The sequence below is a fragment of the Bufo bufo genome, chromosome 3, assembly GCF_905171765.1.
Source record: "Bufo bufo chromosome 3, aBufBuf1.1, whole genome shotgun sequence".
Lineage (NCBI taxonomy): Eukaryota > Metazoa > Chordata > Amphibia > Anura > Bufonidae > Bufo > Bufo bufo.
This window is the reverse complement of record NC_053391.1, coordinates 321,139,984-321,152,409: the sequence shown is the minus strand read 5'-3', so window position 1 is coordinate 321,152,409 and position 12,426 is coordinate 321,139,984. Positions and strand designations below refer to the sequence as shown.

The following is a 12,426-nucleotide window of genomic DNA, read 5'->3' as shown; positions in this document are numbered from 1 at the left end:
ATCTTCAAGCGGATCCGTCCCCATTGACTTCCATTATAAGTCTGGACGGATCCGCTCGCCTCCGCACGGCCAGGCGGACACCCGAACGCTGCAAGCAGCGTTCAGGTGTCCGCTCACTGAGCGTAGCGGAGGCTGAGCGCTGGCAGGCGGATGCATTCTGAGCGGATCCGCCTCCACTGAGAATGCATTAGGGCCAGACGGATGCGTTCGGGGCCGCATGTGAGCCCCTTCAAACGGAGCTCACGAGCGGACACCCGAACGCTCGTGTGAAAGTAGCCTAAGTGGTTGCCGAGAACCAACATCCCAATCATTACAGACTGGGCCTGGAAAATAGTTCTTTGTCTCTGGTAGAGAACTGCCAATCATCAGCAGGTGGGCCGGAGAGCTGGAGATTATGAATAACCATGACTCTTCTCGGGTAGATTTGACTCTTTTCAAGGCCTGTGCTTCAATGATTATGGATACTGGTTCGCAGCAACCAATTACTTTTAGCTCATGAGTGACACACCGCTGAAATCTGCATTTCTGTCACTAATGTATGCTGCCCTCAGTGAGATCAGCATAAAGTTCATGACAGGTTCCCTTTAAGGTGAAAACTGGCTTTCTCTAGAAGGGGTTAATCTAACAGGACAGGAGCCAACCCTGTCCTTGGATCCAAATATATGTATCCTGTACAGAGCCATGTGCATGAAGTATACAGCCAATTTACAGATAAGCATACATGCATTTTTGGGCTTTCATACATAAAAAGGACCATGTATACATGAGATTATATTCATGTGTCACCCAACACATGCATAGACTGCTACAGAAAAGCAAAAGAAACAGCATTAGCTTCAGACATTATGATGTCAAGAACAGGTCAAGAAAACTATTACCAGGTAGCTATGGTGACTAGTAAAGCAACCATGGCTAGGTTTTCCTCCATGCCCTTACATGCACTCATCAGTAAGAACTGCGACACACAAATGCATGGAGCTGTCAGTTACTGACAACAATGTTGTTACTACTAAGGAAAAGTGCAGTACCCCAGAAGGCCCTTGCATCAGCACTCCTGCCATGCACCCAGTCAAACATACTCCATCAAGGGCACCCCAACTACCACCCCAATACTAGGGAGTGTCCCGAAGTAAAGAAAAGATGTGCCCTGCATTCTCAGCACAGCCCCAGGGAATGACAGAGTGGGTACTGCCACGGTGAACTGTGAGTACTACTACCACCATCAGGGCCACAACTAAAATTCTCTCTCTGCCCTGCCTCTCCCCCCTGGGTCGCTGCAAAGCACTACTGGAACAACTGAAGTAAAAGCGAAATCCCTGATGTGACGTCTGGAAAGGGGTAAGGGTATACCCCAATTTGACTACTGCGGAGGCCCTCTGTAATTGCTGGCAATACTGTCTCCACAGAAGATATCTTGTCTCAAACTGCAATAAACTATGAAACAGAAAAATAATTATTCCAAATGGACCCCAGATCATTATTTAACGACTTTTTCTCATCTTCCTCACCCAACACCTGTGTGTCGCTGTCCCCACTGCTCTGTCTACAATAGGAGAATAGGCATGCTAAGCCACTGCCCCATAGCTGGGCCCCATTCCATCAGATAGATGAAAATGGAAGGGATTAAGGAGAAATGAATACCTGTCTTCTCTGCAAAAGTTGTAGAAGACTGTTCCAGGAACAAGAAAATAAAATCCTGTAGACTAGCAAACAGTTTATCTTTTACTTTTATCGTTCATGCTTTGTGGTCAAGCATGCCAGCTGCAGCTCCATGAATGTCTAGGGGACTTCCAGAGATAGCAGAGTACAGCACTCGGTTACCTCCAGCAGTCCCATAATGTTTAAAAGGAGCAGGAGTGCTTGTGCTTTACTGCTGCTCCATTCAAACACGAGACATGGGACCCCCACTGATCTAACAGGTATCCTTTAGCCAATTGACTTGTTCTGGTTTTCTGCAGAATTTCCAAGTTAATGACAATAGAGGTACTCTAAAGGGTTATCATCAAACTGTTCTGCTTCTGAAAGAAAGTGATCTCATAAATAACACTGTCATAGACTTGCCATTATGCTATTTCTAGTATGACAGTTAAAGTGATGTTACACTAGAATATTAGTTAAAAACACACCAGTGTATTGTTGGCCGAACCTACCAAGAACCACTGGTCTAGTCAACACTGTAATGTGTAAGGGGAGCTCCCGACTCTCCCCACACAGCTGATGTTGGGGGAGAGAAGGATCGGACTAGGAATATTTTTGCCCGATCCTTTTGTTCTTTCTAGGAGATAAGCCATCGAAGAGGTGCTTGGCAGCGGCATTCTCCACTGTCCCCATAGAATGCACACGCTCATTCGACTGAGCTAAATGAGTATGTGTATGGGGGAGCCAGGAGGGAGTCTGGAAAGATAGCTTTTGGCAGAACGATTGTTCATCCAACGGCTTCTGATGTGTATGCTAATTAATAGCATCGGAACACCGGGGAGGAGACATCAGCTTATCTCAGTGGGCGTTTCTCCTATCTGGCTGTGGCGCTGTCCAATCACAGCGGAGCGCGTCACAGCCATTGAGAAAAAACAGCTCACCTTCTCCCTGGCTGTGAAGCGCTCCGCTGTGATTGGACAGCGCCACAGCCAGAAGAAACACCCACAGAGAAAAGCTGATGTCTCCTCCCTGGTGCTTCGATGCTATTAATTAGCATACAGCGCGCCTTAACAGAACGAGGGGCACATCGGCGCAACGGAGCTGAGGATCAAGAAAAAAATTTGCAATATCACATCTACTGAACATGGGCTACAGTGTGAGGTATCGCTTTTCTAAAGTACAAACTGGTGAAAGGTCCTCTTTAAGGCTGTAACCGAAAAACAAATGTTAGGAGACAATATTTTCAAGTGAATAGGACAAGTTGTAGACCCAGACTCAGACGCTTATATGAATGAGACAATGGGACTATGTGAACAATGAATGGGATGCAGTATTCAAAGAAGTACCATCATCATCTAGTAGCAAGGGTCATAAACATGCTGTTACACTTTACCCAGGTAGGCATGCTATTTCAATAGAAAGATAAAGAGAAGAAACTAATATGTCTGAGCAGGTTGAAATCCTCCAAGTATCCTTGTGGATCCTACATGGATCCTTGTTTTCTCATGAAAGAAATTTGGAGTCATTGACTATTCACCAAAGTTATCAACAAAGTTTGTCATAAGAGGGATGACACAAGTGATGTCTACATTGTCCTACCAAAGTGTGGATCTCAGTCTACCACAGTTGAGAAACGTTAAACAATTAAATAAGCTGAGGAGTTTCCACACACCCGTTGGGTCTCTTCAATGAGAACTAGTTCTCCGCTAACGCGCCGCCCTACCCCCCCCCCCCCCCCACCCTCCCCCACACACACACCAAAAAAATGGAAGCATATTTGGAAAAGTTCCATATATCGACATTATCATCTGGTCACTTTATCTCCAGTTACCATTCAGTAACTGGTAAATGATTCAACCTTACTTCTCTGATGCAAGCAATAATTATGCCTCTCAGGTGAAATTGTGAAAAATACATAGCTCTGATACTTCTTTCATGTCATCAGAAAATGAATGCAGACACCTAATGAGACACTATTACCCCCCACCATCATCACTGCCACCCTTAAACCTACAGCACAAACGCTGCCCCAGTTCCCACAATAGGGTGGATTTTAGAAAGCTGCAGTCTGTGGGATTAGCAGGGTGCCTATTGTTTCCCGAAGCGTCTGGTCCATGTAGCTGAAGAGTCAGCGGGATCACTCATTGCAGACATTAACCTCTTCCGTCCCCCTTCCTTGTAATGACGCATCTATGAGGGCACAAAATAATGAGCTACCACGCAGGCTGACAACATAACAGATAGTTTCTCATGTAGAATTTAGGCTATTTGTAAATCCAGTATTAAGTAAAGCTTGGCTAATAAAATCGTGGAGAGCATACAAGATTTCGAGGAAAACTGCCTTCTGTCTTTTCTGGCTACAATTTCAAGTTGGAATTCTCTACAAAGCTGTGCTGCATCAGCTCCTCTGGTCATGCTTTTTTCTGATTCTCTGTATCCTATGAAACAAAAACTAACTGGTAATAAAATCTACTAATATCAAGCAGAAATAGGTCTGTAAATGTTCTTAGAGTTTCTCGAAACTGGATGAGATACATGAGATAAAGTAGATACCACAGTCATCCTTTCCACAGTCTGAAGCCAATTCTTACAGTTTAAAAGGAGAAATTACTATAAATCTCTTAAGAAATGTATTATATTATTTTACTAATGAGACAATAAGATGGACAACACAAAAAGTTATGTGCCAGCACCAAATTGATAGGTGTGTTGGCTACCTTGCCCCTGAGTTGCCTGACTTACAGAGAACAATAGATTGAGAAGAAACATTCCTCAGGTTACTGTGTACATCAAAGCATCTCAAACCTTTATCTCTGTAACCTAGTCCTCTACAGTCACGACGCAACCAAATCATCTACCTCCAGCATCTTCTCATTCCTAGCCTTATTGCACCAAGCACATTATCACCATGCCTGATCATCTTGTCCCTACTAATCTGCACTGTCGTCTCCTTTTCAGACTGTAGCAGTCTTTTGTCTCCCTCTTCCGACCCCTGTGCCTGTTTGAACAAGTTCTAGCGAGATGTTAATAGGAGCTGCACAATAGTGTGCCGTATGTGTAGGGTGACCGGAATTTTGTGTAATCTCTCACATTAATCTCATGACAATGATACAAGCCTGAACCTCACAGACGACTTGATGTCAGGAATTTAATAGGCACGCTACAAAGATCGACCCACAAGAAAGAAAATTCTGAATCTATACCTAAGCCTTAGGTCACGCAACACGTTAATCCTACTTGATATGGATTATACTAAAGGAATAGATCAGAAGATTAGTCTAGTGACCAGTAACTACAGCACAGCTGAATGCTAGTTAATGAACATTATGATATAGGGGTCACTCAATCCAAACATCTCTGCTTATTAACCCATGTTACCAGTCTGGCTCGTGGCATCATCGAGACCGGCTGCATTTGCTTGTAACAACTCCTCATACAATTCACTAAACACCAAAGCAGATGCATTTGCAAAAAGCAAATGAACATAATACAGTACATCCACAAAATTAACCAAATGAATATTCCATTCTATTCATGATTTAACCAAAGAGAAGCCAGCACAATATTGCAGTCGCATAGTCACAGTGGGGAATGCTTAGCGCATCTATGGATCACTTATCAATACGGCCACCTGCATTGTCACTGCTGCCGTGGTGCAGTCTGCAAACATGCAAGATCAGGCACATCACAATGGCCAGGCAAGGGACCTCTGGTCTGTCATAATGAGGACACTGATGAGAGGGAACCAGGCAGTCATAAAATAGCTCTATAGAGAAAGAGGACTTTGATCTCTTTAGGAAGTGAGTCTAGACATGAATGTCCAGAGTCAACAGTGGCTATTTCACTGCAGGAACAAGGCCTTCAGAGGTGATTTCAGATCATCTCAAGATCTTTTCGTGATACAAAGGAGCATTGTTGAAGCTCAGTCCTTATAGATGTGTCAATGGAAGTGGTTCCTCAGTCGCTTCCATCCCCCGTGTAACTGTTATTTTTATGCTCCACTTAAGTTACAACTCAAATTAATGTTACATTAGTCAACGTTAATTACAGGTTTTGGGTGGCAAATCGTACAAACTGTCTAATTACATGCCACCGGCTTCAGCCCCTGCAGAAGACCACAAACAGGGCTCACAGGCCTCATCTCTTGTAAATAGGCATAGTCATCACTAGGGGTGCAAACTTACTGATAAATACCTAACCAATTATGCCATCCCCTCTATGAGCCCTTTCAACCATTCACCATATGTCAGGGTGGTCACATGCTACATGTTCTCAGGATTACCCCCCTGTGATCACTAGATTTCAGGGTGGTCACCACAATCATGGCTCCTGTAATGAGATGTTCTCTCAGAAGGGAATCACTAGTACAGTGCCTATGTCTCAGGATACATTTCAGGATGCAACTGTGTCCTCATAGTTGACCTGCCATAATCTTGGCATCGGGTTCCTATTCAATGTATACAATATATAACTCTGATATAGCTACACTTGGTCAGTCAACTTCTTATCCCTATAACGTCTCCTCATATTGCATCTTCTTACTATATAAATGCCCATTGGTGTGTATATGTATGTATAACATTTTCTCACGTATGCACACTCAATAAAAACTCCTGAAAGTTAGCCACATAACTGTCCACACTTTCATACCGCCATATAATTGTTCCTTGTAATCTCCCCGTCGGAATACGTAACGGTCTCTTAGGACATTCCCTGTCTCGGAACATATTCACAACTCACGAAAACTTCTTTTATCTGTCCCCACAGATCCAAGTGCCGGAATTTTTCCATGTGTCAGCAAAAACAAGTTGTATAAATTATTAATACATTAGCAGCTAATTAAACATTTTGAAGCCCATCCATCATTAAGTCAAACTTTACAGGTTGTCTGAATGAGATTTCCAGTATACAAGTGCAGCTCATACCCCTCCTCTATCTACTGTGCAAAAAAAACACATCAAAGGGAGGTATGCTAAAGCGTAAATAGCGAGGAGGAAAGGGATTATGGAAATAAAGGTGTGGAGGAGGGGAAAGAGTTTTTTTTGGGGAAAAAAAAGGAAATGCTAAATAGAGAATTAGGCAAGTGGAGTGAAAACGGGTGCTGGGAAGTTTGTGGGTGAAAAAGAGATGATAAATTGGAGGTGTGAGGTAGATAGTGGGTAACCGGGAGTATGAGATATGACAAAATACAATAGGGACATTATTGTACAGTATTGTATGTACACAACACATATGGGCATCGAGGAGATGATAAGAAGAGATTCCACACGAGAGCACAAAGCAGAGCAGATTGAGAGCGTCGGGACGGATTGGGATGCACCACACCATAGGGGTATAAAATAAGCAATAAAGGTGAAACAATGCTAAAGAGCAGCAATTTCTATAGAATTAGAAATAAGTCGAGGGGGCACCACACATCAATCAGCTGGCAGTGACTGCTACTGACGGTCTGCCACAGGTGCAGCTGACAAAAGGGGCTAATAGTTAAGAAGGGTCTTAGCTGAGAAGTGGCGTAAAGGGTAAGATATAGGCGAGCAGAATGGTACAGGGTTGGCAACTCAGCCTTTGTAAAGTCCTTTATTGGAAAAGGCAGCTATACATATGAAGGTATAGGGGGAAAAATTATCTGATGATGCCATATAAGCAAAGATGATGAAAGTTGTTACACTCTCTGTTATGTTATAATATTACATTCTGTTAGATGTGACAATCTGGGTTATAATCTTACAATCTGGGTTATATTACACTGTTCTAAGTTATAGTATGTTACAAGCCATGTTATGTTATTAAATAAACATAAATGAATGGATACATCTTCCCAGGAGGGGCTCAGTGTCCTGGCGGACTAGAATGGCAATCCTTGGCTTGCTGGACCACCCAGTGTGGGGAATTTTACATTAAAAGTGACCAGAATAATAAACGTCATCTTTTTGAGGACTATGGCTGTGAGTGGCGGCTATTAGTCGGTTACCCACATCTATAACTAGTTGAGAAGTGATTCCATGGATTTAGTGTAGAACCCATAGCCATAGAACTGGTTTGTCATGGCCGGGGACACTCAGGTGATATGAGATAAAAGTACGCCTTGAGGGAACAGAAAAAGAGGTTGTAAAGAAAAGGATACAGGAAGGTGACAGGGCAGGGACAATACAAGAAGGGAGGGGGCAGGGCACACAAGAAAGGGGAGACAGAGAGGCATGGGGGCAGTGGAGGGGGTAGAACAGATGGCATGAGTAACAGCAGGACTGGGTATAATAGCAGGGCAGGGAGCTGCTGATAGAATAATAGTCAGGAAGGTAAACAAGGAACCTACAAGGTAGAAGTAAGGAGGCTGGAGGAAGAAAACAAGGAAGGAGAGAACAGTGCCAGGCGGCAGAAGAAGTTCCAGCAAAGACCCTAGGGAAGGAAATGGGGAGAGGGGTGAGGTGCAAGTGGCAAGAAGTGACCGGGGAAAGGGGGGATGAAGAGGAGGAGGAGAAGAGTAAGTGAGAGAGGAAGGAGGGAGTGGGAGAGCAGGAGGAGGGGGAGGAACAGCAGCAGCAACCAGTGACTGACCTGTGGGAGTCTCAGTCTCCAGGGGGAAACACAGGGGGGCGACCAGGAGTAGCAGTGCCAGCTGGGGGTACATTTTCCACTTCTCCATCTTCCTGTAGCAGTCTAGTCTTCTCCCCCCTGCGGTCCAACCTGTAGGCTCCCCCCTCTTTCAAAACATACTCCTCTCCCCCCTCTTCATTTCTGCCTGCTCCAGCACGGGAAAGTTGCAGAGTGGAGCAGAGTGTCAGACTAGCTCAGTGTATCAGGGCTGACGTCATGTGCTACAAGTAAAAAGTGTTAGCACTGCCTCCTGCTGGCCGAACGAGGAACGTGGAGCAAGGGTGACATCTGCTGGTCGTACCTGGAAGACCGAGCAACAGTTCGTGGACGGCTGGATGAATGTCGTGGCTTGTGTGTGACAACAGGAGAGACACAGCTCTTCTGATAAAGAGTTAACCCTGTGTTCTCCAGGTCTAGGGTACTTTCACACTAGCGTTTTTCTTTTCCGGCATAGAGTTCCGTCACTGGGGCTCTATACCGGAAAAGAACTGATCAGGTATATCCCCTTGCATTCTGAATGGAGAGTAATCCGTTCAGGATGCATCAGGATGTCTTCAGTTCAGTCGTTTTGACTGATAAGGCAAAAGAGAAAACCGTAGCATGCTACGGTTTTATCTCCGGCGAAAAAAGCTGAAGACTTGCCTAAATGCCCAATCCGGCATTTTTTTCCCATAGGAATGTATTAGTGTCGGATCCGGCATTCAAAATATCGGAATGCCGGATCCGTCCTTCCGGTCTGCGCATGCAAAAATAAATGCCGGATCCGTTTTGCCAGATGACACTGGAAAGACGGATCTGGCATTTCAATGCATTTTGACTGATCAGGCATTTTTAAGACTAATCAGGATCCTGATCAGTCTTACTAATGCCATCAGTTGGCATAGGTTTTGCCGGATCTGGCAGGCAGTTCTGGCGACGGAACTGTTTGCCGGATCACTCTGCCGCAAGTGTGAAAGTAGCCTTACTTTGCCATTCACATTTTAGTTACCAAAAAAAATGTTATTTACAATCAGGTATTCCTAGGACCGTCTTTAATATTGATTGGACCCTGGGCAAGAATTTACTTAGAAGGAAAATAAGTAAGCAGGCACACTCTAATTTGGGTCAATCTATTAATTTATTTATATATATGGTGGATGTAGGATATATTAAAATTGTTCGATAAAATGAGGCAACGGTGTAGCATATAGTATGAAGAAAACGTATTGGGGAATAAAATTCGTCTAACTGTCCTTTTTAATGGGTAAAAAGTAATGGATGTCGAGATGGGTGGGTTGTCATTAAATGGTCACCAGCTGGTATTAGGAATGTTGAGGTAATAAAATATAAAAATAAAAATAAGTGTGCGCTAAAAGATGCGCTAATAGAACGAAGGGGGTAAAAAAGTATAGGTAGGATAGTTGTCCTTATATATAAAATCGTCTTTTCATGAAATAATAGTCTCAAGTGGAGGCTAAGAATAATGCGTTTTGTTCCTTATATAGGGTAGTATTATTCTTTTGTGGTGATATCCTCTGAAAAAGAGATAAATAAGTGAATGTTGCGCCTTGTGACTCCTTATATGATTCCCGCTGTTAAATGGAGGGTACGTGATGCGCCTTTTTGTTATATAAATAGATCAGTTAATTGTCATAGAGCCGCAGGCATATACATTAATACATTGTAGTAATAAATAGATGTTATGCTTCTTATGCGGGTGCTATGGGAGGAAGGGGTGCTCTGTGCCTGAGTGCGGCGTCCCGCACTGTCTCTGGCTACAGAGATCACTTACCCTTCACCCGGCGCTGCTGTCTTCGGTCCTCTGGCGTTGATCAGTTCTCCCTGGGCGGCTGTCTTGAATCCAGGAGTCGGCGGTGTATCTCGTGTTGCCAAGGAAGCAGGGAGGCCTGGTTCGCGCGTCTGTAGGGTGACGTGGGCAGTCACGTGATCGCGATCTTTCCCGGCTTGTGCTGAATGGTCCCAGCCTATTCTGAATGATCTTCTAGCTCCGTTCCGAGTAATGGGTATTCCGACAATCCTCTGCTCCTTAAACGCGTTTCGGGAGTCTCTCCCTTCATCAGTAAGATGAAGGGAGAGATGAAGGGAGAGACTCCCGAAACGCGTTTAAGGAGCAGAGGATTGTCAGAATACCCATTACTCGGAACGGAGCTAGAAGATCATTCAGAATAGGCCGGGACTATTCAGCACAAGCCGGGAAAGATCGCGATCACGTGACTGCCCACGTCACCCTACAGACGCGCGAACCAGGCCTCCCTGCTTCCTTGGCAACACGAGATACACCGCCGACTCCTGGATTCAAGACAGCCGCCCAGGGAGAACTGATCAACGCCAGAGGACCGAAGACAGCAGCGCCGGGTGAAGGGTAAGTGATCTCTGTAGCCAGAGACAGTGCGGGACGCCGCACTCAGGCACAGAGCACCCCTTCCTCCCATAGCACCCGCATAAGAAGCATAACATCTATTTATTACTACAATGTATTAATGTATATGCCTGCGGCTCTATGACAATTAACTGATCTATTTATATAACAAAAAGGCGCATCACGTACCCTCCATTTAACAGCGGGAATCATACAAGGAGTCACAAGGCGCAACATTCACTTATTTATCTCTTTTTCAGAGGATATCACCACAAAAGAATAATACTATCCTATATAAGGAACAAAACGCATTATTCTTAGCCTCCACTTGAGACTATTATTTCATGAAAAGACGATTTTATATATAAGGACAACTATCCTACCTATACTTTTTTACCCCCTTCGTTCTATTAGCGCATCTTTTAGCGCACACTTTTATTTTTATTTTTATATTTTATTACCTCAACATTCCTAATACCAGCTGGTGACCATTTAATGACAACCCACCCATCTCGACATCCATTACTTTTTACCCATTAAAAAGGACAGTTAGACGAATTTTATTCCCCAATACGTTTTCTTCATACTATATGCTACACCGTTGCCTCATTTTATCGAACAATTTTAATATATCCTACATCCACCATATATATAAATAAATTAATAGATTGACCCAAATTAGAGTGTGCCTGCTTACTTATTTTCCTTCAAATAATCTACTCCTGACTGGGTGAGTCAGTTCTAGCAGCCCTGCACCTCGATCATTTGCCTGAGCAGTAGAGCCGTCTATTCAATTCTTTCTCTTTAAGAATTTACTTAGGCCCCCTGGATCCCGCCTTCCCACACCTTAACATCACGACCTCCACCACAACACTAGAGATGTCCCGAACTATTCGCCGGCGAACATCGCGCGTTCGCCGCAGCGGGCGAACATATGCAATGTTTGGTCCGCCCCCTATATGTCATCATTGAGCAAACTTTGACCCTGTACCTCACAGTCAGCAGACACATTCCAGCCAATCAGCATACTCTCCCTCCCAGACCCTCCCACCTCCTATCAAAAAGCAAGGACAGCTGCCGTCTTAGATTCATTCTGAAGCTGCAGTGTTAGTTAGAGCAGGGAGAGTGCAGCTGCTGCTGAATTAATAGGGAAATCGTTAGCTAGGCCAGTGTTCTGTGTCCACTCCAGTCCTCAAAGACTCATCTGATCTGCTGTAAGGACAGCGTCCTGACAGCACCCCAAAAAGCCCTTTTTAGGGCTAGTACATCAGTCTGCTTTTTTTCTTTTATATATATATATATATTTCAGTTGCCTGCCAGCGTGTGTCAGGGCCACAGAGTGTACTGTGCCCACTGCCAGTGCCCACCACTCATATCTGGTGGCACAGCAGCTTGCAGATAAAAAAGTAATACAATTTTTTCTCTGTAATATAATTGCAGTTGCCTGCCAGTGTGTGTCAGGCCCACAGAGTGTACTGTGCCCACTGCCAGTGCCCACCACTCATATCTGGTGGCACAGCAGCTTGCAGATAAAAAAGTAATACAATTTTTTCTTTGTAATATAATTGCAGTTGCCTGCCAGTGTGTGTCAGGCCCACAGACTGTACTGTGCCCACTGCCAGTGCCCACCACTCATATCTGATGGCACAGTAGCTTGCAGATAAAAAAGTAATACAATTTTTTCTCTGTAATATAATTGCAGTTGCCTGCCAGTGTGTGTCAGGCCCACAGAGTGTACTGTGCCCACTGCCAGTGCCCTCCACCACTCATATCTGTTGGCACAGTAACTTGCAGATAAAAAAAAAATATATTTTTTTCTCTGTAACATAATTGAA

At 44.3% G+C, this 12,426-nt stretch overlaps 1 protein-coding gene across 1 annotated transcript in view; it reads right to left on the bottom strand.

The window, feature by feature from the left end:
* Positions 1 to 8,419, bottom strand: part of PTPRU (protein tyrosine phosphatase receptor type U) — a 144,491-nt gene extending 136,072 nt beyond the window's left edge. Inside the window, exon 1 of the mRNA XM_040424364.1 lies at positions 8,194 to 8,419. Coding sequence (XP_040280298.1) covers positions 8,194 to 8,281 — 88 coding nt within the window. The 5' untranslated portion in view covers positions 8,282 to 8,419. The remainder of the gene's footprint in view (positions 1 to 8,193) is intronic.
* Positions 8,420 to 12,426: the final 4,007 nt, after the last annotated feature.